The sequence below is a fragment of the Squalius cephalus genome (genome assembly GCF_949319135.1).
Source record: "Squalius cephalus genome assembly, chromosome: 23".
Taxonomy (NCBI): domain Eukaryota; kingdom Metazoa; phylum Chordata; class Actinopteri; order Cypriniformes; family Leuciscidae; genus Squalius; species Squalius cephalus.
Genome location: NC_137144.1, coordinates 29302021 through 29329068, shown reverse-complemented (window position 1 = coordinate 29329068; position 27048 = coordinate 29302021). Strand labels below are relative to the sequence as shown.

General features: G+C 40.1%; 1 protein-coding gene across 1 annotated transcript; it reads right to left on the bottom strand.

Moving 5' to 3' along the window:
* Positions 1-16180: 16180 nt before the first annotated feature.
* LOC307151922 (uncharacterized protein) lies at positions 16181-23457 on the bottom strand. The gene is made up of 5 exons (XM_079860169.1): positions 23102-23457; positions 22747-22848; positions 22627-22665; positions 22026-22076; positions 16181-17736 (listed from the first exon to the last, which is right to left on the bottom strand). Exons 1-5 carry the CDS (start codon positions 23235-23237, stop codon positions 17609-17611), a joined length of 456 nt encoding a protein of 151 aa, XP_079716295.1. The 5' UTR covers positions 23238-23457; the 3' UTR covers positions 16181-17608.
* Positions 23458-27048: the final 3591 nt, after the last annotated feature.

The window sequence follows — 27048 nt, the reverse complement described above, 5'->3', positions numbered from 1 at the left end:
AGCAGCGGTAGAGAGGGGGAGGAGGCCGCCGCAAGTGAGTTTTTTACGACCGTGTTGTGAAATATACACCCCACAGCTGTAGGGGGAGCTCGTGGGGAAAACATGCGACAACAAAAGGGAAAATCAGCGAAGAAGTGATTAGAGTTCGCTAGAGTTGCCGAGTTCTGCTTTAATAATAATAAAACAAGAATGATTACACACTCTTGATAATACAACTGACATCAAACACTGACGAGGGTTACTCGGTTATGACGGAGGCGTGCTCATGAATATTAATTAAATGCTTTGAAAACTTCGCCTTCAGTCACGTGACAAAGAGAGATTTTTTAACAATAATTTTATACATTATATACATTGTAAAAAACGATTAAAAAATAATCATACATAATAGGCCTACATATGGCATGGTATGTTTATTTCTCTCCTCTATTCCTGTATTCACTCGTTTTGAACAAATTAATTAAACTGATCTGAGATCAGGTAAAAATCATTGAGTGTGACAGTGAAATTCACTTTACTCAACTATATCGTCTTCTTCCACACAGCTCTTACATCAGTTGAACATGTGAACACATCAGCGCCACCTAGTGGACATGAATATTATAGCAATACACTGGAGAGAGAACACAACATCTTCCCCTTTTCAGAAAGAATACAGTTGTTTGTATATCACAACAGAAATAAAAATTTAAAAAATCACAAATAAACAAGTATTTTGAAACAATGAAATAAATGGGCTTAAACTTTTTATATCTTTTTCATTCAAATATTAATCTGCTATCTCAAGTTCGTTATTTCCTTACATATCTAAAACACAGTCCTCGGTCCAGCAGGTTTGTGTCTAACTCGAACAGACATATTTATTCATCGGACTCAGTAGGAGCAACACTTCCTGTAGCTGTCGTCAAAGGCAACTCATATATTTCACTTAAATATGGTTCACAGTTAAAATATAAATATAAATATATAAGGTTAAAAATCATATGATTAAAATAAATGATGTCTCATGGCCAATAAATAATAATTTCATGTTTATTTCTTTTTGTTTTAAAACTTTGTGTAAAAAGGAGGGAACTTATTTTTTGTTCCGTGTGGAAATATAGTTTGTTGCTATGGGGACGCTGCATGGGTGCACTCGCGAAGATCATAGAGAGAGAGATGTGCTGCGGCTTGCGAAGCCTGCTGTCTGAAGAAGATTTTAAAGTTATCCATAAGTTTTGTTGGTGAAGTGTGAAGATGAATACCCCCCTTAAGTTTACCCTCTCGGGTTCATGCGGCCAATGAGGTATATTTTCTGTCTTTGTCATTTATTTGTGTTACACGACTGTGTTTGTAACAAGCCAATTAAGATATTATTTTACATGGCATAAATTTATGTTTTATTTATTTGTTTTCTGTAATTTTGTTTATTGTCTGCAAGTATGTCACGAATTTAAGGTTAATTTATGCTTTCTGTGTTTTATTTATACCAGTTCTGACGGCAATATAGTAATATATGGCAATAAAGGAACATGTCAAGACATGTTTGAAGATTCTGTCACCAAATAAATGCCCGTTAAAACCCAGGAACGACTTGAGCCTTTATTAAAACTCGAGGGGAGTAACAGTCAGAACTCAGCCTGCTTCGTGCTGGAGGAGAAGAGAGCGGTGCCTGTTGCAACGGAGCCATTAACGAGCAGCTCGTTACATCGTTAACTACGCTCACGAGCATCAAAGACCAGGCCCGTCGCGACAAGGCAGGCAAACCAAGCAATTGCTTGGGGCCCCGAGCTGTCCTGGGGCCCCAAGACAACGACTGGTTAAGAATAAAATGCAACGACAAACTGTGTGAGCGCCCCTTTGATAGTCAATGCAGTAAAGTGCAATGACACTGTTATCGGGATCCCCCTCAAGGGGGCCCCCCTCAGTAGTCGCTGACAGCAGCCAGCCAACTGCGTGATCTCTGCTGCCGGCAAAATACAAAACCTCCTCGGCAGTCATCATGAAGCGGAATTATGCTTCAGGAAGCCAGAAAAGAATGAAGAGAAAGGAAGAGCAGGATAAGAAAAAACAATTTAGTGGTAAGTAGGGGTGTAACGATACACGTATTCGTATTGAACCGTTCGGTACAAGGCTTTCGGTTCGGTGTTCGGTACGCATTTTCAACCCGATCGGTTGGTTAGATCATTTTTCCTGCCGACCAAAATTTCGTTATTTCAAATGTAGGCGCGTTGCGCGTGGCAAGCGCGCTCATAATGTAGAGACGCCGGCGCGACCACAACATTGCCCAGTATCAAATGTGCAAACGTAATGCAAGCGGAACGAAACTGAGCTACTCGTTATTATTGTGTGTTGACGGACCGTTGTTTATCAGTTTGGACCAGTGCAGCGCGAGCCGATCGTGATCATGCGACACTGTTACTACACAGCACTAATAAGAGATCCAGTAAAGAAAGCATTTGAATTCGCCACAGAAGTAATAACATCGCTGCGAGATCTAGTGAGAAACATTCACATTGTTTGGCAGGAATAGTAGGCTATAATGCCTTCAAGTAACATTACGTCGGTTTTATTTTGACATTATGAATACAATGCCCTCAAATGTTAATCTTAACTAAAATAAACTACCATTTATAACTACTACAATATTAAATTTATTTTTTCCAAGGAGCTGTTTTGTTTTATATGCTCCTAAGAAGAGTCAATTATAGCTCCAGAATTGCTCAAAGTAAAAATAAATAATATTTTATGGTGCTAGTTTTAATTAAAAAAAGAAAAATAAATAAATCAAGGAAATTGGCATTTCTTTCTTTTTGCTGTATCGAAAACATACCAAACCGTAACACGTGTATCGTATTGAACCGAACCGTGAATTTTGTTACACCCCTAGTGGTAAGTGATAAATTACACTGGATAAAATAGATCCACTTGTCTTGTACAAATGGTGTAATTTTGCAGCAGGTAGGCTAGAAAAAATATGTTTATGTTAGATACCTGCCTGACGGCAAATGCTGCTTGTAACAAACAGTTAGTGCAACTTTTTTTTCGAACGGACGGAATATGGTTACATATTATAATATGTTTTTTATTGGGGGGGCCTCCATGTCCATTTTGCTTGGGGCCCCCAAATTCCTTCAAACGGCCCTGTCAAAGACAACACGAACTGCGTGCACGGAAAACCCGACAAGTGGCAACCGGAGTCCAGAAGTGTCGTGGGGTCAAGCTACAAAGAAGTAACACATTTAAACAAGTTAAATGTTAAGAAGTAGTTTAATCCTGCTAACTTTAAAGGGACTCTAAAGTGCTAAAAGAGGTTGAAGTGTATGTTTCTGCAATTCAAGTTTAAGTTTAAGTGTATGTTTATTTCTTTGTAAGGTGATTATTACAAACTAATTGCAAATCTAATCACAAGTTATTTGCTAAGTTAAAGGTGCACTAAGGCATTTTAAAGGGCAAGTCATATTGGTTTTCTTTGACATTGAAGGCCATTTCTTTATTTCATACAAGGTGAAAACAGTTCATAATTTGCATTAAGGTGTTTACACATTTTAAGTTAATTCTAACAGAGTTAATATTTACAGTTAAAAGTATTATATCCCATAGTTCATTACAATAATTTAGGTAACCTTACAAACATACAAGTAATTTGACCTTAAGTCAATACACATACATCAGCTCAAGTAGTGAAATGTCTGAGCCTGAAGTCCAAGGAAGCGAAGCTGTGAAGTTGCAGGAGCAAGCAAGCCCCGATGAAGGAACTGTAGACTCAAGTCCACAGCAAGAGGCAAATACAAGTCAAGCAGCTGAAGAAGATGCTTTGAGAAAAAGCCAAAGAACCAGAAAGCTTACTGAAAAGGGCCAAGCTCTACATGAAGAAAGAATGAATAAGCTTCAGTGTCGCTTTAAGACCAACTATGACAAATGGAAAGTGGTTGCCAAACAAGCTAAGAGAGCACTCGATGCACCTAGCACTGCAAGCTTACAGGATCACATTGTAAGGGTCCAAAATGCTTCAGGAGAAGTAAAGCAAACCTATCACGAGTTGCGCAGTTACGACACTCCTGACAGTGATACCCGTCGCAGAGTAGACACATGTCATGCTGTTTCTGTAAGGATAATAGAACAAGCAACAGAGATTCTTAAAGAAGAGGAAAGTGGTAAATACCCAGCTAAAAGGTCAACTCACTGGAGTGAGGCTGGCTCGGTGTTCCAATCAGCAGCATCTCACAGGTCCAAACGTGCGGGTAGTGCAATCACACATTCAAGTCATTCGAGTAAGTCATCTGCGAAGAAACAAGAAGCAGCAGCAGAACTGGCTGCAATTGAAGCCACCTTGAAAGTGATGCAAGAAATGCAGCGTGAGCAAAGGGAACTTGAAAATCTTGAAGCTGAAAACAGAAAAAGACTTGCACAACAAGAAGCAGAAAATGCTGAAAAACAAAAGATATTAGAAGAAAAGCGAAGGCAGATAGAGCGCTTTGAAACTGTCAAGAAAATGGAAGCCGCCAAAGCACGTCTGAAAGTTTACGAACAAGAATCAACTTCAGATGAAGAAATATCAGACCTTCTACACAGTAAGTCTAAGCCTAAGAAAGCTGCCTCTTACCTGGTTAGTTTGCCTGAATTTCACCTTGCACAACCCACTGCTAACCTGCAACAACGCACTGTGCCACAAGAGGCCACAAGCCGGCAACATGCAACCAATGCTACACAAGAAGATAGCACTACTGCATTAGCCAGAGCGTTAGCAGAGTCAATCAACATAAGCCGTTTACCAGTACCAGAACCTTCAGTCTTCATTGGAGACCCACTCAAATACAAAGATTGGAAAATGTCCTTTCAAACCCTGATAGACAGGAAGAACATCCCAGTAAATGAAAAGCTCTACTATCTCCGCAAATATATTGGTGGATCAGCAAGGAAAGCAATTGAGAGCTATTTTCTGTTGGGGACGGACACAGCGTATCTTGCAGCATGGGACATTCTGGAGGAAAGGTATGGAAGCTCATTTGTAATCGCCAAAGCCTTCAGGGATAAGCTCACATCGTGGCCAAGGATAGGACCAAAGGACTGTGCTGAACTACGAGAGTTCTCAGACTTTCTCAGAGGCTGTGAAGCAGCAATGTTCCAGATTAAAAATCTTGAAGTTCTCAACGACTGCAGCATAAAACCAGAAAATGCTCAGCAAGCTTCCTGATTGGTTGACAGCAAGATGGAATAGAAAAGTCATTGAGATTCAAGAGGAAAGCGGGTCATTTCCAACATTCAGCAACTTTGTCGACTTCGTCACAAGAGAGGCCAAGATAGCGTGCAATCCAGTAACGTCGCTTCATGCACTAAAGGCAAGTGACTCTGAAAAAACAAAGACCCCAAAGACCAAAAGTGTTGGTGCAAAGGTGCTAGCAAGCAGCTCAGAAGAGAAACCAGACATTAAGATGTGTATCTTCTGTGAAAGGCCAAACCATGGAATTCATGTTTGCAGAAAGTTCATGGACAAGTCAATTACTGAACGAGTCAAGTTTGTACAAACAAAGGGCTTGTGCTTTGGATGTCTCAGCCCTGGACACCATTCAAAGAAATGTGAAAGGAGAAGTATTTGTAACACATGCAAAGGAAAACATCCAACATGCTTACATCAGGAACGTGACAAGGAAGTCAAAGGACAAAGGATTCTGACAAGGAACAAAAGGACATAAGGGAAACCAAACAACCAAGTACAGAAACACCAAACAAGGCTATATCCAACCGTGTTGTACAAAACACTAACAGTGATCTCACATCCACAATCATTCCAGTTTGGTTATCCACAACAAGCGATTCAGAACACGAGGTTCTTGTCTATGCCCTTCTGGACAGTCAGAGCGACACCACATTCGTTCTTCAAGAAAAGGCGGACGCTTTAGTCACAGAAAAGAAACAAGTGCAGTTGAAACTTTCTACCCTGTCATCCAGGGACACAGTCATTCCAAGTCAAAAGCTATTTGGGCTACAAGTCAGAGGCTTCTACACATCTAAGAGAATCCCTCTCCCAACGACATACACAAGAGACTTTATCCCTGCCAATTTAAGTCATATTCCCACACCTAAGATAGCAAGAGCATGGCCTCACCTAGAGCATCTTGCTGAAGAGATCGCTCCCATGATAGAGTGTGATGTCGGCCTGCTTATAGGGTACAACTGTTCGCAAGCTCTGATACCCAGAGAAGTGGTGTCGGGGAAGGACAATGAACCATTCGCTCAAAGAACAGACCTTGGTTGGACTATAGTCGGCGGTACTGATCCCTGTGTGGACTATGGTGACGCTATAGGAAGCAGCCACAGAGTTATAGTCAAAGAAGTGACACCTTCTGTTCAGTCACCAACCTCCTTACCAAATGAAGTCATGTACGTCTGTCGTACACAAGTCAAAGAGCTAGTCACACCACTAGATGTGATCAAAGTACTGGAGTCCGATTTCAATGAACGCCGCGTGGAGGACTCTCACTTCTCCCAAGAGGATCTGCGTTTCATTTCCATAATGGAGGAAGGAGTGAAAATGAAAGCAAATGGTCACTGCGAATTGCCCTTGCCCTTTAAGAAGGACAGACTAAATCTACCAGACAATAAAATCTGTGCCGAACACAGACTCAAATGTCTAAAGAAAAGATTTGAGAAAGACACGCAATACCACAAAGACTACACAACATTCATGAATGAAACAATAACACGTGGAGATGCAGAAAAGGTTCCATTTGACGAACTGGACAAAAGCCCCTCCTGGTACATCCCTCACCATGGGGTCTACCACCCCCAGAAACCTGGAAAAATAAGAGTCGTGTTCGACTGCTCGGCAAAGTACGAAGGTGTGTCATTAAATGACTTTCTGCTTACTGGGCCAGAGTTGACCAACAGCTTGGTAGGTGTTCTATGTCGGTTTCGTAAGGGCCAAGTAGCGGTGATGTGCGACATAGAACGCATGTTTCATCAATTCCATGTCAAGCCAGAAGATCAAGACTACTTCCGATTTCTGTGGTGGGATAAGGGAAGCTTCTACTCCAACCCCTCCGTCTACCGTATGCGTGTTCATTTGTTTGGAGCCGCTTCGTCACCCGGCTGCGCAAACTACGGCCTCAAGTACATTGCAGCTCAAGGGCAAGGTCATTTCAGTGATGCCACAATCCGTTTCATTGAGAGAAACTTCTATGTGGATGATGGCCTAATAAGTGTCCACTCAGAAGAAGAGGCAATCCAGTTGGTAAATGAAGTAAGACAACTCTGCAATACAGGCAAGTTGCGACTTCATAAGTTCATATCAAACAGCCAACAAGTATTGGCATCCCTCCCAAAGGAAGACTGTGCAGAGACAGTAATGAAACAAGACCTAGCTCTTGGCGAACAACAGATTGAGAGAGCTCTAGGCGTCAAATGGTGTGTCGCCTCAGACCATTTCCAGTTTCGAGTAGTCGTGAATGAGCGCCCTCTCTCCAGAAGAGGAGTTTTGTCCACAGTTGCCTCTATCTTCGATCCACTTGGCTTTGTGGCGCCTTTCGTCCTACTCGGGAAACAAATACTTCAACAAATGTGCCGTGAGAAGATCGACTGGGATGAGCCACTGTCAAGTGAACTAAGGCCACGGTGGGAGTCCTGGCTTTTGGATCTACAGAACTTAGCCAATGTCAAGATTGAGCGATGCTACCTACCAGTTGATTTCAAAACAGTTCATAAGTATGAAGTCCACCATTTTTCAGACGCAAGTGTCACGGGGTATGGAGTCTGTACTTATCTAAGAGCAACCAGCACAACAGGACAGATACACTGCGTCCTAGTCATGGCCAAGGCCAGAGTATCCCCCACAAAGGTAACCACTGTGCCAAGACTCGAGCTGTCCGCAGCAGTTGTAGCAGTACGCACAAGTGACATGCTCAGAGGAGAATTGGAGCTTGAAGACGCCCAAGAGTTCTTCTGGACAGATTCAAACGTCGTCTTAGGATACATCAACAATGACGCAAAACAGTTTCATATCTACGTAGCTAACCGCATACAGCGCATCAAGGAAAGTACAAACCCAACCCAGTGGAAATACGTGATGTCAGAAGACAATCCTGCTGACCATGCGTCACGAGGGCTTAAGGCAAAGGAGCTCATTGCTTCCAACTGGTTTAGTGGTCCAGATTTTCTCTGGCAGGAAGAGCTTCCAAGCGGTGAGGTTAAGGTGAGCGAACTTGATGCCAAAGATCCAGAAGTGCGCAAGGTCGTTGTGCACCAGACCTCAACCACAACAGATTCTTTCACTAATCGCTTCCTTAAGTTTTCAAGCTGGACAAGACTAGTGAAAGCAATCGCCAGACTCCAAAGATTTCTCAAGGAGTTTAAGGGTACAATACAGAGAACCAATGAAGCCACAAGTCTCGAGGAAAGACAGGATGCAGAGCTTACCATCATGCTCATTGTACAAAGAGAAGTCTTCTCCAAAGAGATCAATGTTCTTGAGTCACAAAGGGAGATGACCAAAGACAAAACCAGCAGGCTGTACCGACTCAATCCCTTCTTGGACCACAGGGGCATTCTTAGAGTGGGAGGTCGATTAGAGCATGCTGCCATGCATCCACACATCAAACATCCAGTCATTTTACCAAAAAACAGTCACATAACAAGGTTACTGATCGATCACTATCACAGACAAGTGCAACATCAGGGGCGTGGCATGACCATAAATGAGTTGAGATCAAATGGTATCTGGATCCTTGGATGTAGTCAAGCTGTGTCATCAGTCATCTACCACTGCGTCAAGTGCAGAAGGTTTAGACGTCACACAGAAGAGCAGAGAATGGCAGACCTGCCGCGTGAGAGAATGGAGACAACTCCTCCCTTCACGTATTGTGGGATGGATTGTTTTGGTCCATTTTACATCAAAGAAGGTCGAAAAGAGCTGAAACGTTATGGACTATTGTTCACATGCTTGTGTTCTCGTGCAGTGCACATAGAGTTACTTGATGATCTATCAACCGATGCATTCATCAACTCACTTCGTGCCTTCATTGCCCTACGTGGAAACGTTCGTCAACTCCAGTCAGATCAGGGCACCAATTTTGTTGGAGCAAGGTGTGAATTCCTGAAAGCAGTAAAGGAAATGGATCAAGAATGCCTTAAACAACTAGGCTGCGAGTTTGTCATGAACCCTCCCTCTGCTAGCCATATGGGCGGAGTTTGGGAAAGGCAAATCCGGACAATCAGAAGTGTGTTAACATCCATACTGGATCAGTCATCCCGAACACTCGACAGTTCATCCTTACGGACCTATCTTTATGAAGTGATGGCAATCATAAACAGCCGACCTATGACAGCACATTTACTCAGCGACCCAACAGGTCCCCAGCCTCTTACGCCCAACCTGCTTCTGACAATGAAGTCCTCAATCATCTTGCCTCCACCTGGAAACTTTGTAAAGGAAGACCTTTACCTCTGCAAGAGATGGCGTAGAGTCCAGTACCTTGCCAATGAATTTTGGCACAGATGGAAAAAGGAGTACCTACTGAGTTTACAACAAAGACAGAAATGGCACAAGACAAAGAGAAATGCGAAAGTCAATGATATAGTAATTGTACAAGACGATAACGCACCCAGAAATGAATGGAAGCTGGCTAAAGTCGCCACGGTGTATCCAGCTGAAGATGGATGTGTGCGGAAGGTCCAGTTGCTGATCAGCAACTCAGCATTAGATGACCAAGGAAAGAGACTCAGCAAACCAGTCTATCTGGAGAGACCTATCCACAAGACAGTCACATTACTTGAAGCTGACTAACATAACTTTAACTTACAGTAATCGCTCACACATAGTTAATTGGTTAAATCACAAGTGATTTGGTGGGAGTGTAGCTGTCGTCAAAGGCAACTCATATATTTCACTTAAATATGGTTCACAGTTAAAATATAAATATAAATATAAATATATAAGGTTAAAAATCATATGATTAAAATAAATGATGTCTCATGGCCAATAAATAATAATTTCATGTTTATTTCTTTTTGTTTTAAAACTTTGTGTAAAAAGGAGGGAACTTATTTTTTGTTCCGTGTGGAAATATAGTTTGTTGCTATGGGGACGCTGCATGGGTGCACTCGCGAAGATCATAGAGAGAGAGATGTGCTGCGGCTTGCGAAGCCTGCTGTCTGAAGAAGATTTTAAAGTTATCCATAAGTTTTGTTGGTGAAGTGTGAAGATGAATACCCCCCTTAAGTTTACCCTCTCGGGTTCATGCGGCCAATGAGGTATATTTTCTGTCTTTGTCATTTATTTGTGTTACACGACTGTGTTTGTAACAAGCCAATTAAGATATTATTTTACATGGCATAAATTTATGTTTTATTTATTTGTTTTCTGTAATTTTGTTTATTGTCTGCAAGTATGTCACGAATTTAAGGTTAATTTATGCTTTCTGTGTTTTATTTATACCAGTTCTGACGGCAATATGGTAATATATGGCAATAAAGGAACATGTCAAGACATGTTTGAAGATTCTGTCACCAAATAAATGCCCGTTAAAACCCAGGAACGACTTGAGCCTTTATTAAAACTCGAGGGGAGTAACACTTCCACTGGATTTCTGCGTTTTAGCGAGACGTGAGGCTTTCCTCGCCGTACCATCATCAAGCAGAATCCTCACCTCTCTTCTGTACAACAGCTTTTGGTTGTGTGAACTTCCCATCACCCTTCTTTACCATCCAAGCTTTCTTAAAGGGTTATTTCACCCAAAAATGTAAGTTCTGTCAGTAATTACTCTCCCTCATGTTGTTCCAACCCCGTAAGATTCCCGTTCATCTTCAGAACACAAATTAAGATATTCCTGATTAAATCTGAGAGCTGTCTCACTCCTCCACAGGCTGCTAGGTAATTAGGTAACGTCAGAACGGAGGCTCACTATTGGCCAGCATCACACGCATCACATGACCAGCGTCGGCCAATAGTGAGCCTCCGTTCTGACGTACAACCCAGAAGCGCTGTGCTGTTACACTGCGTCAGCTCACTCAGAGACACACACAAGAACATGAAGAGTTGAATAAAGTCGTTATTTTTGTGTGTTTTTTGCGCACAAAATGTATTCTCGTCGCTTGATAAACTTAAGTTTGAGCCACTGTAGTCACTGGACTATTTTAAACATTGTCTTTACTAACTTTCTGGGCCGGCAAGTTTCAATTACAGAGAAGCATATGGAGGAGTGAGACAGCTCTCAGATTTAATTTAAAAATATCTTAATTTGTGTTCTGAAGATGAATGAGAGTCTCTACGGGGTTGGAACAACATGAGGGAGAGTAATTACTGACAGAGTTTACATTTTTGGGTGAACTACCCCTTTAACTCGAACTAGATCACCAGGTCTGAATCTTGAAGGCTTTGCAGTTCTCCTGGCATCAGTGCGCCGCTTAACCTTGTCTCTCGTCTCAAGTTTTCTGTCAGCTTCTTTAACCGAAAAGTCCATGATGTGTAACTTGGTTCTCATACGTGGACCATGGAGTAACTAAGATGGTGTAACACCTGTAGTAGCACGAGGAGTACTTCAATAGTCCATCAAGAATGTTCGAGTGAACATCTTCAAGGTTCTCCTTGAACTGAAGCAGTTTGTAGGCAGTCTTTCAGGACTCTCTTGAACCTCTCGGCTTCTCCATTCGCACCTGGATAATAAACAGCAGATCTGAAGTGACGAATGTTTCGCTCTCTCAGAAACTCAGCAGAGATAAACTGAGGTCCATTGTCTGAGACCATTCTTTTGGGTTTCCTTCTCTAGTAAAAACAGTAATCAAGAACTGTTTAACAGCAGATGTGTCAACCCTGGACGTAAAAGCGACTTCTGGCCATTTTCAGAAGTAATCCACAAGCGTTATTGCGTATCTGCGGTCTGATGGTGCCGGTTCGAATGGTCCGACAATGTCAATGGAGACCTTTTCCCATTCAGCAGAAGCCAATTCAACAGGGCTGAGAGGAGCATCATGTGTCAGCAGACTTGCTCTGCTCTCCTCATGACCCTTTGCAGGGAGTTTGATTGACAGGCGATCTGACCAATCATAATCCGCCATCCACCGAATCCGCCATTTTTGTCTGACAAAGCAGTCAGGAGAGTTAGTAGATTAACGTTGGAGGATTTGAACTTGAAAAAGGGAGTGTACTGACGTCTTTCCACGGTTAAAACAACATTCCTTCTGATGTTCATTCATGTTTATTTGATGCTATAAATGAACTAGAAGGAAGAGATGATCGGTTCACGAGCAGCTTTAACTGAGCGATCTGTCAGACACATTAACGCGGTATTTATTGTTTACATTTCTTTAAAAAATGACCAAATTTCAAAGTTGAGACTTTGTTTCATATCAAAAGTAAGCTGATCTGTCCTGTCTCCGTGTGTTGTCAGTGTCCTCTCTGCTCCGCTGATGTGTTTCACTGCATGAGAACGTGGTGTGTGTGAGAGAGGCGTGGCGTGTCGGACACAGCAACAGTAACTAAAGGGGTCGGGAAAAAAAATCCAGCGACAGTAGGTACAGAAACAGGACTATCAGCAGAAACAAGTGAAATGCTGGATGGTCGAATTCGGGGCATGCACGTTATTTCCACAATCTGATCACGGATCATTTCATGCTCAATATTTCCAAAAGCACGTTTTCACTAGTTCAAGAAACTCTGCAGCGTAATGATCAGTGGCTTGAGCGCCTTGTCTGAAGCGATATCTCTCTGAAACCACATTCGGCTGAGGACTAAAGAACTGTTGCAGTGCTTGTGGAGATCCGTCGTAGGGATCAGCCGTAAGAGGCAATGTATTGTAGATTCGTTGCCCTTCTGATCCTAAACAGTGTATCAGCAGTGCTCTCTTTCTCTCACCAGAAACTCTTCTCCTCTGATCGCAACCAGTTCTGAAATAACGTTTCCCACGCATCAAAGGACAGTTTCGGTTCACCAGGAACACTACTGTGGGTTGTGGAGAGAGATTCGTTTCACCAGGAAGGAGGAATGGATAGAAAGCTGACAGACACAAGCAGAAGCTCAGCATTCACTTTATTCAACTATACCGTCTTCTTCCACACAGCTCTTACATCAGTTGAACATGTGAACACATCAGCGCCACCTAGTGGACATGAGTATTATAGCAATACACTGGAGAGAGTTCAACAATAACACAATTATGAAGAATAAAACAACAGTACAAATGCAAACAAACCAGCATTCAGTAAATCACATGTGCAATAAAGCATATGATGATAACGGCCTGATATTGAGACTATTTCTAATGTTCTGAGAACACAAAAAACATATAACATTGAATGAACATTGAATGAACGGTCTATTAATGTTACTGGAAGAACGTTTGTTCATACGTTGAGAGAAACTTGTTTGCTGGGTATAAAATATGTATATTATTTATAAAGTAATATAGTATGTACACTGAAAAAAACTACTTGTAAGATTTACTTAATAAAATCCTCGTAACAATTTGCACAAGTATATTTTAAGTAAATTTTACTGCTATAATATCAAGTACAACGTACGTGTCATTATCAAGTAAAATCTACTTAGTATTGAACGTAACGCTCATGAAAAAATTAAGTAAAAATTACCTATTTACATTTCATTTAGATGCTATATTTATTAAAAGTAATTAAGTAAAGTTTATTTATTGTTTTATAATTAGGAAGCTTGCTTTTATGAAATTATGAAGTAAATCTTACCATTTAATGAAGTAAATAAGTAGATTTTATTTAAGTTTTTTTGTTTTCATTTACTTAGTTTTATGAAATTATAATACTCCCTATAATTATGTAAACATTGCTAATTTCTTTTTTATAAATAATCATGAACATAAATAAATGAACATTCTCTATATTTTTCACAAATCACACAACTAAAATACAAATAAACAGTTTATTTTTCAGTCATCAAAAAATGTTCTTCATCCATTCACAGTCATCTCTTGATACAGGTGCATTCAGTAAAACTTCAAAATTATACTGTAACCCTTGTTTTAAACATAAAAATGTATTTAAAAAAAAAAATTCATGCAAAATATTCAACATTCAAAACAGCACTCTGAAATAGTGAACTTTAAAGGGATACTCCACTTTTTTTGGAAATAGGCACATTTTACAACTCCCCCAGAGTTAAACAGTAGAGTTTTATCGTTTTCGAATCCATTCAGCCGATCTCCGGGTCTGGCGGTACCCCTTTTAGCATAGCTTAGCATAGATCATTGAATCGGACAAGACCATTAACATCTCTCTCAAAAAAATGACCAAAGAGTTTCGATATTTTTCCTATTTAAAACTTGACTCTTCTGTAGTTTCATCGTGTACTAAGACCGACGGAAAATGTAAAGTTGCGATTTTCTAGCAGGCGATATGTCCGCGATAATTAATGCGATATGGCTCAGCTTGTCAGTGAACTACGGCTCTGTGTAGTAAATGCCGCTCCATCTGAAAGCAGGCAATGGCGATTTACTACTAATCAAGGAACCGGCTTTACTGACGAGATGCGCATAACAATGTCACGATATATATCGCCCAGCCCTACGCAGGAATGAGAGTATAGTTCCATCAGCCTAGAAAATCGCAACTTTACATTTTCCGTCGGTTTTAGTACATGATGTATCTACAGAAGAGTCAAGTTTTAAATAGGAAAAATATTGAAACTCTTTGGTCATTTTTTTGAGAAAGATGCTAATGGTCTTGTCCGATTCAATGATCTATGCTAAGCTATGCTAAAAGGGGTACCGCCAGACCCGGAGATCGGCTGAATGGATTCGAAAACGGCAAAACTCTACTGTTTAACTCTGGGGGAAGTTGTAAAATGAGCCTATTTCCAAAAAAAGTGGAGTATCCCTTTAAAGAATACCATTAAAACTTTAATGTATTATAAATTCATCAACAGCTAAATGTTTACACAGTTCTATCATACCAAAGCATTTAATACAACTTCATCTTCAATCTTTGAACTTTAGGGGAGAGTTTAAGAAGGATGGATACATCGATTGGATCCATCAGCACCATGGACAACCAGTGTTTTAATGATGTGCTGAGTGACCTCACTGCAGCTGTCCTCCTGCATACAGTTTAGAAGAAAAATTATAATTCTTTTGAGAAACAAAAATAGAATTGCTGTAATTATTTGAAGTGACTTCATTATCACAACAGAATGAACACATACACAAACTAAATTACTATTCTTTTGTCATTAAAGCACTATTTTTACAGTTTAATACAGTAAAGCTGCTTTAAAGCAATCTATATAGTATAAAAAGCTATATAAATAAACACAACATGTGCGTGCATGTATGAGAAATACATTAAGTTCATCTTATTTCCAAAAATGTGAACAAGCACAATTTTGATCAAACACACCTGACTCAGTTTGTCCAGAAATGGCCTCAGTTTGGTCCCCAAATTGTAGTGATTCTCCTGAATTCCTCCTTGATCTAATGTGACAAAATGATTCAAGAGTACAACAGCAGAAATGTGGTTAAATAGTCTGATGCAGGGAGCAAGGGTTAATTCTGTAACGTTACAAGGACTGTAGATATCAATAGTGTAATGAACAATCCAGAGCGATTGAAAATTTTTACCTTTATGTGTAACGTTCACATACCTTCCTGAGCAATATTCAGTAAGAAAATTCAAACTTTTCCATAGTCAACAGTTAACGTTACTTCAGCAGGAAAGCGGTTCATGTTAATTTTAAGGCCTAATAATGTTAGCAAGCTAGCAGTTACAACGGTAAAGATTTTCTAATAATTTCCAATCAGTTCGAAATTTTTACACGAAAAACAGTGCTTTGTGAATCTACAGACCCATGTTTTATTAAATGTAAAACAGAAAGACAAACTTACCTTAAACACGACAAAAAGCAGTCACGCAGCAGCTCGCCAATCCGTCTGACCCAAAGTGGCAGTTAGACTGTCTTGTCCAAACACGCATGTGCGGATTCAAACGCGCTATACTTTTCGATTAAAATTTACTTAAAATGACTACGTTTATGTGAAGTGACTATAAAACGTTTAAATATTACAAGCAAATATATAATAAGATTTACTCTTTCCAACCAGTTAATTTATTACATGAATTAAATGTGTAGATATTTAAAATTTTACTTAGAAAATTCTAGTTCTCATTTAATTTTAATTTTATAAAGTAAAAATTATGATGGTTAATTTAATATATATTACTATACCAAAAAGTTCGTTTTTACAGTGTAGTTAGTTGAAGCAAGTCTTCCTAATATAAAAGCACTTTATAGAGAAAACAAGAATTTGGTCACTTATAAGACTATAAAGGGATCCTTTAAATAATTGTAAACACTGTTATTAACAATAATAATAATGATAATGCATTTTATTTAATGGTGCCTTTCATAACACCCAAGGTCACCTCACAAGTAATATACAGGTCACAGCATAAGACAATACACACAACAAACAAGCCGCACACAGATAAAGTGCATTAAAGACTTAATACAACATGTTATAAAAAAGCTTGTATAAAAAGATATGTCTTAAGACACGTTTTAAAAGTCAACAAGCAATCGCTATTGCGAACATCAAGGGGAAGAGAGATGTATAGGCGGGCGGCAGCATAACTGAAAGATCTGGCACCCATGGGAGTTAGTCGAATCCGAGGAACCACAAGAGAAGATGAAGATGAAGATCTGAGAGCACGTGAAGGAGAGTAAACATGGAGAAGTTGTGTAAGGTATTGGGGTGCAAGATTATAAAGTGCCTTATAAGTAAGTAGCAAGATCTTGAATTCAACTCTATACTTTACTGGAAGCCAGTGCAATTGCTGAAGAACTGGAGAGATGAGCTCAGCAGAAGGTGTTCTAGATAGACACGAGCTGCAGAATTCTGAACCAGCTGAAGCTTATGTAGGTGTTTGGAGGGAACACCTGTGAGAAGAGCATTACAGTAGTCTATACGTGAAGTGACTAGTGCGTGAATGAGAACGGCAGTATTATTAGTTGAAAGAAAGGGACAGAGACGGTTAATATTACGCAAGTGGAAGTATGCAATCCGCGTGATATTATTCATGTGAGCTTCAAAGGATAGTGTGCTATCCATGATGACACCCAAACTTTTTACCTGTGAAGAAGGACAGATTGTCAATGTACAAAGAAAGACAATTAGATTTAGACAAAACAGATCTAGTGCCAACAAGCAAAGCCTCCGTTTTGTTGCCATTTACCTTCAAGAAGTTAGTGAAAGCCAATCTTTAATTTCAGCTGAACATCTGGACGAAGATGGTGGTGGAAAAGAACAAGTAAAGTTGGGTGTCATCCGCATTACAGTGGAAATGAACACCATATTTCCTCAAAATGTTTCCGTTATTACACACTTCCACCAACTATACAGTCTCACATAATCATCATAAACATATTAATACTGTGGTCTGGTCAGTTAAAGTGTGATTTAGTTCAAACAACACATTATTCACTATCATATTCTCTTCTGATGTCGGCCTCTGACAGTGAGTGTATGAAGGAGCTCGTATGATCAACAGTAAACACACACACTGACCTGATATAAACACACATGTGATTGATCTGTGAGGCTGAACTACAATACACAACATTATTCAACATTATTCAGCATTATTCAACATTATTCAGCATTATTCACTGGGTTCACTGAGGCTGATTCATGTCATATAAATCACCCTTAGAACGGGACCTGGGAATTACTTTATCTTCAAGTGGAGGATGTATTTCTGTGGATCCTGTGTGTATACCGCACCCTGAACAACCTGTGTGAGCTGATGTGGAGCAGAACAACAAAACATCCGTCAGAAACTGAATATCGTGTCGTGAATCTGTCAATCTGTTCCTTTAACTTTAATTGTATGAAGGATCAATAATTCAACATGTTTTACACTCATCATAATAAAGTTTACATGTATATTATGTAGAGGATATGTGGGATAATTGTTCATTTCTGTGCATTGTTGTATAGACACAAACTGTGAAGTTTTCATCACAAACTAAACTTGTGCACTTTTCCACTGTTAATGCTCATAAGAAGAGATATGTCAATCATACAGCATCACAGAGAGCATGTTATTACACTATATGTGTTCATCAGTCAGAGAAACTCAACAATAACACAATTATGAAGAATAAAAGGTAACACTTTATAATAACTGCACACTATTAATCATTAAGTATTAGTAAACAGTTAATTCATCATTTATAAAGCATTAATAAACATTAATAAGCAGTATATAAATACAGCTATAAATGCTTTATTCTTGATTTAAAAGCGTATCTATAATGTGTTTAATAATTGTATTGTCATACTTTATTAATGATCAGTTTATCATTTCTAAATGAAGTATTGCATTATTTACACACAAGTTATTTAGGTGTTGTCAGTGATTCATAAGATCCCTTACAAATTGTAAGTAAATGTAGTAGATTCAGGGAGTTATAAAGCATTTAGTAGAGGTCAGTTAACTATGTTTGTGAGCTCATCTAAAGTGAGGACTAGTTATGCCACGTAAAGCATTTATAAAGGAGATTTAAAGGCTCATTAATATTCTAAACAGAAAAAGGAAACAAACACAACACAGTGATATAGAACATATAAATATTAAGTGACTGTTCGTTTTTTATTTAAGGGGCCACCGGAGGAGTTTTGAGATCTGTTATCAAAAAAGACATGACCCTCCCTTCGCCAGCAATACATTTTTCTATTACCCTCCAAAATGATTGTGAAAAAAGGCATGACCCTCCCCGATAATATTGATTAGACTACTTCAGTACTGGTTTGCGCATGGCAAAGATGTTCAGATAGCCATTGTTTTTGTTTTTTGTTTTTTGTTTTTTTAAACCATAAACTCTTGCTTTCTCATCTTACTAGGGCTGTAACGATAGACCAAACCTACGATTCGGTTCGTATCACGATTTTTGATTTTAGATTTGAAAAAAATCATGTTTTCGGTGCTGATGCGGTGTGACTCGTTAAACATGTGGGTGGCGCTGCGAATAAAGCATCTAAAAGCTGTCACAAAGAACCGGCAAAAGTAATGATTATTAATATGTCAAATATAGCAAGGAGACATTTTAATTGTTTATTAATAAACAAGTGTTTTCTGTGTCGACTGCAAATATGAAGTTGACGATGTGTCGCGATCTTCTCAGAACGCGCCAGAGAGAAATGCACATTTCATAAGCAGAAAGCAGTCTGTTTTCCTTTGTTTTGAATTGTTCTGTTTAAAAGTAGACATTTCAAGCTTTCTATATATTTCTCAGGTCTGTGAGGCAAGTAGCATACCTTACGCTGAGTTTCGGTTCATTTATGAGACAAGAGTCCAGTTCACGCGCCGGCGCCTCCGTGTCATTATTATCTATTTTCTACTATATTACTTTACTTCTTATTTATTAAATCCAGGCAACTGGTTGATGAAACAGTGATTAAAATTAAGATACGATTAATAAAAAAACGAAATTCACTTTAAAGGTGATGCAGATGATGATAATGATGAACAGGTGGGTAATTGAGGGAGTGAGTTCAGGTGTGGAGACAAGGAGGATTCTGGGAACTGTAGTGAGCAGGACGAAGACAGACGGTGAATGTGACACTGTGGAGGCCGATCTTTATTCATACGGTGGGTATATATCTTTTGGTTTGCACAGTGTAATTCATAGAATTACCAAAATATATTTTGCCACCTAAAAGTAAAAGATTTTTTGTGTCACGTCACATGTGTATTTCCGTCATATTAAATATAAAACGCATGTGTAGACTGATATTTTTCTAATGTCTTGACTCCTTTCTTAAGGGAGTATGGATATATTAACAGACGTTTCAAAATATTGGTATTAAAGCTGCATTATGCAGCTTTGCCGACTTCTTCGCTGTTTTCTCACTATAACTTTGCAACTACATGTAAACTTATTATATACGAACTATAACTCTATTATTCTACTAATACTGTAGTGTGCCGGAGAAAACAGGCGGAAGTGAGGATCTATATGCAGGGTTTTAATGGAGAAACACGTAGTACAAATAATAAAGAACACGAAGGACAAAGAAACAAAACCATGAGCAGGACCGAACTAGAAGCACCCATACATGTACAACAACTGACCAAGTAACAAGTGAAACACAAGGGCTATAAATACACAGGGACAAACAAGCTAAACAAGATAACAAGGGGGTGTGGCTAACTAGAAACACCTGGGGAGACTAATAAACAAGAAAAACTACAAAAGACTACAAAACATGGCACAGAACAGGAAATAAGTGCACACAAGACCCTTCAGGCGGCCAGGGCGGAGACGGCCCTTCAGGCGACCAGGGCGGAGTCGACCCTTCAGGCGGCCAGGGCGGAGACGACCCTTCAGGCGGCCAGGGCGGAGACGACCCTTCAGGCGGCCAGGGCGGAGACGACCCTTCAGGCGGCCAGGGCGGAGACGACCCTTCAGGCGGCCAGGGCGGAGTCGACCCTTCAGGCGGCCAGGGCGGAGACGACCCTTCAGGCGGCCAGGGCGGAGACGACCCTTCAGGCGGCCAGGGCGGAGACGGCAGTTCAGGAGACCATGGCGGTTCAGGAACACACACCGGCTCAGGAACAGGAACAGACACCGGCTCGGCGGCGGCCATCTTGTCCGGAGACACCGGCTCGGCGGCGGCCATCTTGTCCGGAGACACTGGCTCGGCGGCGGCCATCTTGTCTGGAGACACTGGCTCGGCAGACGTGACGTGAACAGTCTCTGGATCGGCAGAAATGATGCGAACGGCCTCTGGATCGGCAGAAGTGACGCGAACGGTCTCTGAATCGGCAGAAGTGATAACCTCCTTCTCCACCTCTCCTACAGTGAAGGAGGATCCACAAAACAGCAGGACAAAATCAAGATACTGTGCCAGGGTCCAGTTGGGGTCTTCCTCCGGTAGATTCAGGCTAAAGTCCAGTTCCAGTCCACTCCAGAAACAGTCCTTAAGCATCGCATCGTCACCAGGAACGAGGTGACTGTAAAACACGAACTCTTCCACGTAATTCTCAATGTTGTGATCATGTTGATAAATTGAACTAAGTCTGCTCAGTGGGTAACAGTTACTACCAGCTAGATCCATAATGTAGGTCAGTTGTTCTGTAGTGTGCCGGAGAAAACAGGCGGAAGCAAGGATCTATATGCAGGGTTTTAATGGAGAAACACGTAGTACAAATAATAAAGAACACGAAGGACAAAGAAACAAAACCATGAGAAGGACCGAACTAGAAGCACCCATACATGCACAACAATTGACCAAGTAACAAGTGAAACACAAGGGCTATAAATACACAGGGACAAACAAGCTAAACAAGATAACAAGGGGGTGTGGCTAACTAGAAACACCTGGGGAGACTAATAAACAAGAAAAACTACAAAAGACTACAAAACATGACACAGAACAGGAAATAAGTGCACACAAGACAAGGGGAACACAAGACAGGAATCATGACTAATACTGAGAGTTAGTTCACATGTATTTATTTCTGTCCTCTATTCATGTTCTCACGCTAGTTTTTGGGGAAGTTATATTGAAATTACTCACAGAACCTTTAATTAAACCATTGAAACACGAGGAAGGGAAACAATTCTCACAAAATAAAAGTATTAAGTGCAAATTTGGTTTAATAAATGTAAGCAAAAGAAATGATTATATTATTTGCATATGAATGTATAGAGGAAAACACAAACTCCATCATAAACTTTGACAGAGAAATATTAATATTACACTTCAACCCTCAGTATGAATATATTTATAATGGATTATGTGTTTTATCACTGTTTAATAATGAAACATGATTTAAGATTCCTCTCTGAATTTAGTGTGACTTTAATGCATTTACATGTTAAGAGCTCATATTTAACTCTAGATTCAGTCCTGGATATTCTTATATATTTCTCTTCAGAGAGACCTGACACTGTGAGACGATGTGGAGATTATGATTGTTTGCCTTAGATCTGTCTATCAGTGCCTTTATAAATGTGTGTAATGCAAAACCACTGATAGAGAAAACAAGCATTTGTGGACTTTACACTCAGAAGAGAAACTGACCTTCTGACACAAGCCATTCAGTATAGTCACTCGAGGATGACGGTGAGGGGGCTGAAATGAAAAGGCCAGTTACTTTAATATTATAAATAAATGCTTTGATAATTTCAAATACTTGTGTAATACATACGTCCAAAGCCACTGCACTTTTTAGTAATTTCATCCTCATGTTTAAAGGTGGTATCAGTGATTTCAGGCCCAAAAATATTTTTATCACATTCATCTAATCTTTCCTAACAATCCGCTAATTGCCGCACCATAAGCATGCCGTCAAAAAAACGTGTCTCTGTAGGCAGCCTAGGCTCTGAGATCTGAGGGCGGCAGCTAGCGGATCGTTAGGAAAGATTAGATGAATGTGATAAAAATATTTTTAGGCCTGAAATCACTGTGAAGAAACACGAACACAATAATCAAAAATATTTTACACTCATCATAGTAAAGTTTCAAGTTATATTGCCATAAAATGAAGCACAAAACTGATGTGTCAAAAAATGTCAACAAAAAAAGGTCTGATGTGTGTAAACGCTGTACACATGGAATTATAAATGTGTGTAATACAAAACCACTGATAGAGAAAACAAGCATTTGTGGACTTTAGACTCACGAACAGGAGAAGAGTCACCCTGGGGTCTCACTGTAGGGACTGAAATGAAAAGGTCAGTTAGTTTAAGATTATAAATAAATGCTTTTAATAATGTCAAATACTAGTGTAAATAATGCATACTTCTACGGCGCTCTGCGAAAATATGATCCTCATGTTTAATGCTGTAGAAACCCAGTGTGTTATCATCCTCCAGTGTGTTGAAGCGGCAGCGAAGAATAGTGTCTAGAAACACGAGGAACAGAGAACACACACACACACACACACACACACACACACACACACACACACACACAATATCAGAGAGCAATGTTTTCCTTATTTATTTGTGCTTTCTGAATTATGTTACTTATTTGCAAACTTCTCAATCTCAGGCTTCCCAATTTATAACAGTCTATACAGATTTTCTTTGTTAACATCACAATCTCCTTCACATATGTCAGCTAATGCACACAGAAGACTGAAGTGTTGGACTTACGTTGGTCTTCAGGAATGAGTTTTCTCTTTAACTCCTGCACTGTGGTGTTCCTGAACTCCTCTTCTGAATTCGCCACAGAAACTCTTCTTCTCTCCAGTCCGTGTCTAATATCTGTAAAGTAGATCTGGAAACTCATGTTGAATGTGCTCGAACTTTAACTATATTCCCTCAGGATCTAGTAGTAACTGCACTGATGCACACAGTGATGATAGTTTCACTTTCTCTGTTTAAACTCGCCGGTGTGTGTGTGTGTGTGTGTGTGTGTGTGTCCAAACCCTCTTGTATTTGAAGTGCTTTATTCTTATACAGACATCAGAGTTTTCTGCTGTGAAAGGAAACGTTGCCTCGACCGCTTCTAAGAAATGACAGGATGTCGATGTGACGCCTTCAGCTCATACATGACACATGACCAGGGCCTGAAATTAACACCTGACCACGCGCCAAATGTGGGTGAATTTTGCAATTGGTAAATCTGTCAATCTACCTGCCACATTGGCGGATAGCCAATGAGAATTGAGTGATTCATTAGTTGTTGTTTTTTACAGTCCGCGACGTAAAAGACGACGTTTTGGATGTGCGAGTAACAGTATTAAACTGTTGGTGAGATGGGATGAGATGAGATAAAGCAAAGCTGACGTTGGTTACAGTACAATGACAGTTACACAGATGTGTGTGTGTGTGTATGTTGGGAGTTGGGAACCAGTGAGAAAATGTCTACCCGGTAACTTTACCAGTAATATTAATGTTAATTTAATTCTGCTTAACGGTTCCTGAAGGCTGTAATTAACAGTTGCCTGTCTACGGACTAAATCAGCCATCAACACAGCCGTGTGTGATTAGGTAACTTAGGTCTATATCTGTTGAGTTAGCACGATGTGTGTGTGTGTGTGTGTGTGTGTGTGTGTGTGTGTGTACTGTACCGTCATTGTTTCTGTAAGGTGGATGAACAGAAAGGGTTAGCTGTAGCAGGGAAGACATACAGAAATGCAAACCAAGCCCAAGTCTTCATGCACTACATAGCATATAACAGACTTTCACACTGTCTGAACAAGAAAGGCGGAAACACTTTATTTCTATAGTCCACTTTAGACATTCTACTAACTATAAGCAACTACATGTCAACTATCAGTCATTGGAGTAGTAGTGTATTAGTATTGTCTGCTGAATATCTGCTAACTCTTTATCCTGATGCTCCTCAACAGATATTCTACTGACTATAAGGAACTTGGCAACTACAAGTCAACTTATTCTCCTAACCCGAACCCTTACACCTAACCCTAACCTACCAGTCTACTGAGAGTCGACTACAGCCTATAATACTCTAATGAGAGACGTGTAGTTGCAAAGTTACTGATAGTTAGAAGAATGTCTAACAGACAGACTCTTATTTAACGGTTCTGGAGTGTGTTTCCCGTATAACGCTGTAACTCGTGCTTCATCATAGTACGATCATCACTGAAGAAATCAACTATAGTCACGACTGTTTCCCGAAACCATATTATCGCAAATTGGTCATTCAACCACATTGGTTAATGATGTCAGGCAGATGTTGGAGTAATAACTACTGTTAATGAATCTGTTATGTCAATCATACAGCATCATAGAGAGCATGTTATTACACTATATGTGTTCATCAGCCAGAGAAACTCAACAATAACACAATTATGAAGAATAAAACAATAGCATTAATAATAACATTGTAGCAATGTAGAATTGTAAGACGCGACAGGGCTGTAGCAACGTTTTTGCGCGACATTCAGCAACTGAGAGACGACGTTCTGACAATTTAGTTTAATTTTTTATGCAAAATAGGCCTATAGATATCCCCCATTTAGCATTTTATGTTTTGAGGTTAATTTTTAATTAGTCAAATGTTAGATAATTATATACTTTTTAAATATTGTTTACCCTTATTATTATGACCGCCGCTAGCATAGCTAGCGAAAGCGGTCATATAGGGATTGTCAAAGTTTTTTTTTTTTTTTTTTTTTGTCATCTACTGAATTTTTCGTCAACGATACCAGGGACACCGAAACACCGGGGAACATGAAATTTGGTGGGCATGTAGCCCCACTAGACTTTTACGGAAAAATTTCGTTTGGTCCCCGGGGGCCACTCCCCCCCCACGCTGGGCCCCCCCAAACCCCAAAAATGCAGTTTTTCCTAAATAACTACCTGAACCGTGGCACCGAGGATGAAGAAATTTTTATGGTCTGTTGGTCTTAAGGGCCCACATCAACCTAGCCCATAATCACTCATTTGTGATTTGCGCCCTTTCCCATAAAAAATGAAAATGCAATATTATTCTGCTTTAATCGCCCCTATCTTCAGTGGAGATGTTCAGAACTGCACCATATTTCATGTGTATGATTAACTTGACATCCTCTGGGGGTATGCTAAGTTTCGTAGAATTTCATCCATGGGGGGGTATAAAATAAATTCATTTAAAGGGATACTTCAGGATTTAGCATTAAGCTTTGTATTAGTAGAAAACCTGTAGTATTTTCGAATTACCATGCTTTGCACCCTCATTTTCCCCTGAGAGGAGAGATTTATGTACTTTTTGTCTGGAAAAAATCCTCCGATGACGCAAAAATCGTCATTTTGCGTCATCGGAGGATTTTCTGGCCAGAGGCTAAAGACTACAGCCAGTAGAAGGCATTGTCCCGCATGTTTTCAGCCCGCCCATAGAGGGTGGGATCTCACTCACAGAATGTACACAGTGTCAGCCGTCTTTCTTTTGAAGCTAAGCTAGCAGGCTCTTGTTCTGTGGAGAAAGCTGAATATAGGAGAAAGCTGAGTAAGTAGGGGTTACCATCCTCTTTTTTCCCGGACTTGTCCGGCGAGCGAGACTGTTAAAAATGTCCGGGATTTGGCTTTTGCGTTCGCCATTCATTGTTTACATGCAGCTCACCTCTTGTTTCAATCTAACTGAATTCCTTCCGATTGGTGAATCTGAATGTAGTGTTTACATGAACGCTAAACAAGTGATCGGTTGATGTGCGTTTTACAATTTCTAAGAAAATTCCAGCTCCTCCGTGAGAGATGGGAGCGAGACCGGCGCATCTCAATAATGACGTCACCGGCCTCGCGCTGTTCTCCCGCGGCCGTCAGCCTCGTCCTGCTCGCCACAGTAAACATGATGAATGGCGACTGTAGAACGCAAAGGCCGAATCCCGGACATTTTGGGTGCTCTGTAAATCCCTAGCAAACTCATCACGTAGGCTAGCCTTGTTGTTTTCAACTGAGCACTCTTACCGGTAGGCGTGGCCTCCTAAGGGCAACTAAGCAAATGCATTCTGGGAGTTGTTGTCTTTCATCTACATAAGCCAAAAATACATTTCCTGGCTTTTCTCAGTCTAGAAAGCTCCAAATTCAAAAATTTCTTCACATTTCTTCTACTTAAATGACCTATTTTAAATACACATTCATCTTCCCAGAGGTGAAGTATCCCTTTAATGTGCACATTTAGTGACTGTACACTCATCGGCCTGTAGATGGTGGTGTTGAGCGAAGGGTTGCTGGTTTAGGATGATACTGTCACACACACACATGCAGGAATACAAACAAACGCAAGCATGCACACACACTGACATCCACACGCACAGACACACACCCATACACACATGTACACACACATACATACACGCACAGACACACACACTCACAGACACACACATACACAAACACACACACATACACACACACACACAGACAGACATGCACATACTACTACTTTTTTTTTGGTATATACATAAACACGCAATACAGCCAAATTGCTCCACGTTATTTATTTTTGTGGAAAGCCAGTGCAGGCCTGAGCGGCGGTCATATTTTGTACCGCCATGCGGTGCATCTAGTTATTTAATGGGGCTATCAGTAAATTAGCCTATTATAATCAACACCTGCAAGTTTACACTTTGAAGAGTACAAATGACAGAAGGCTA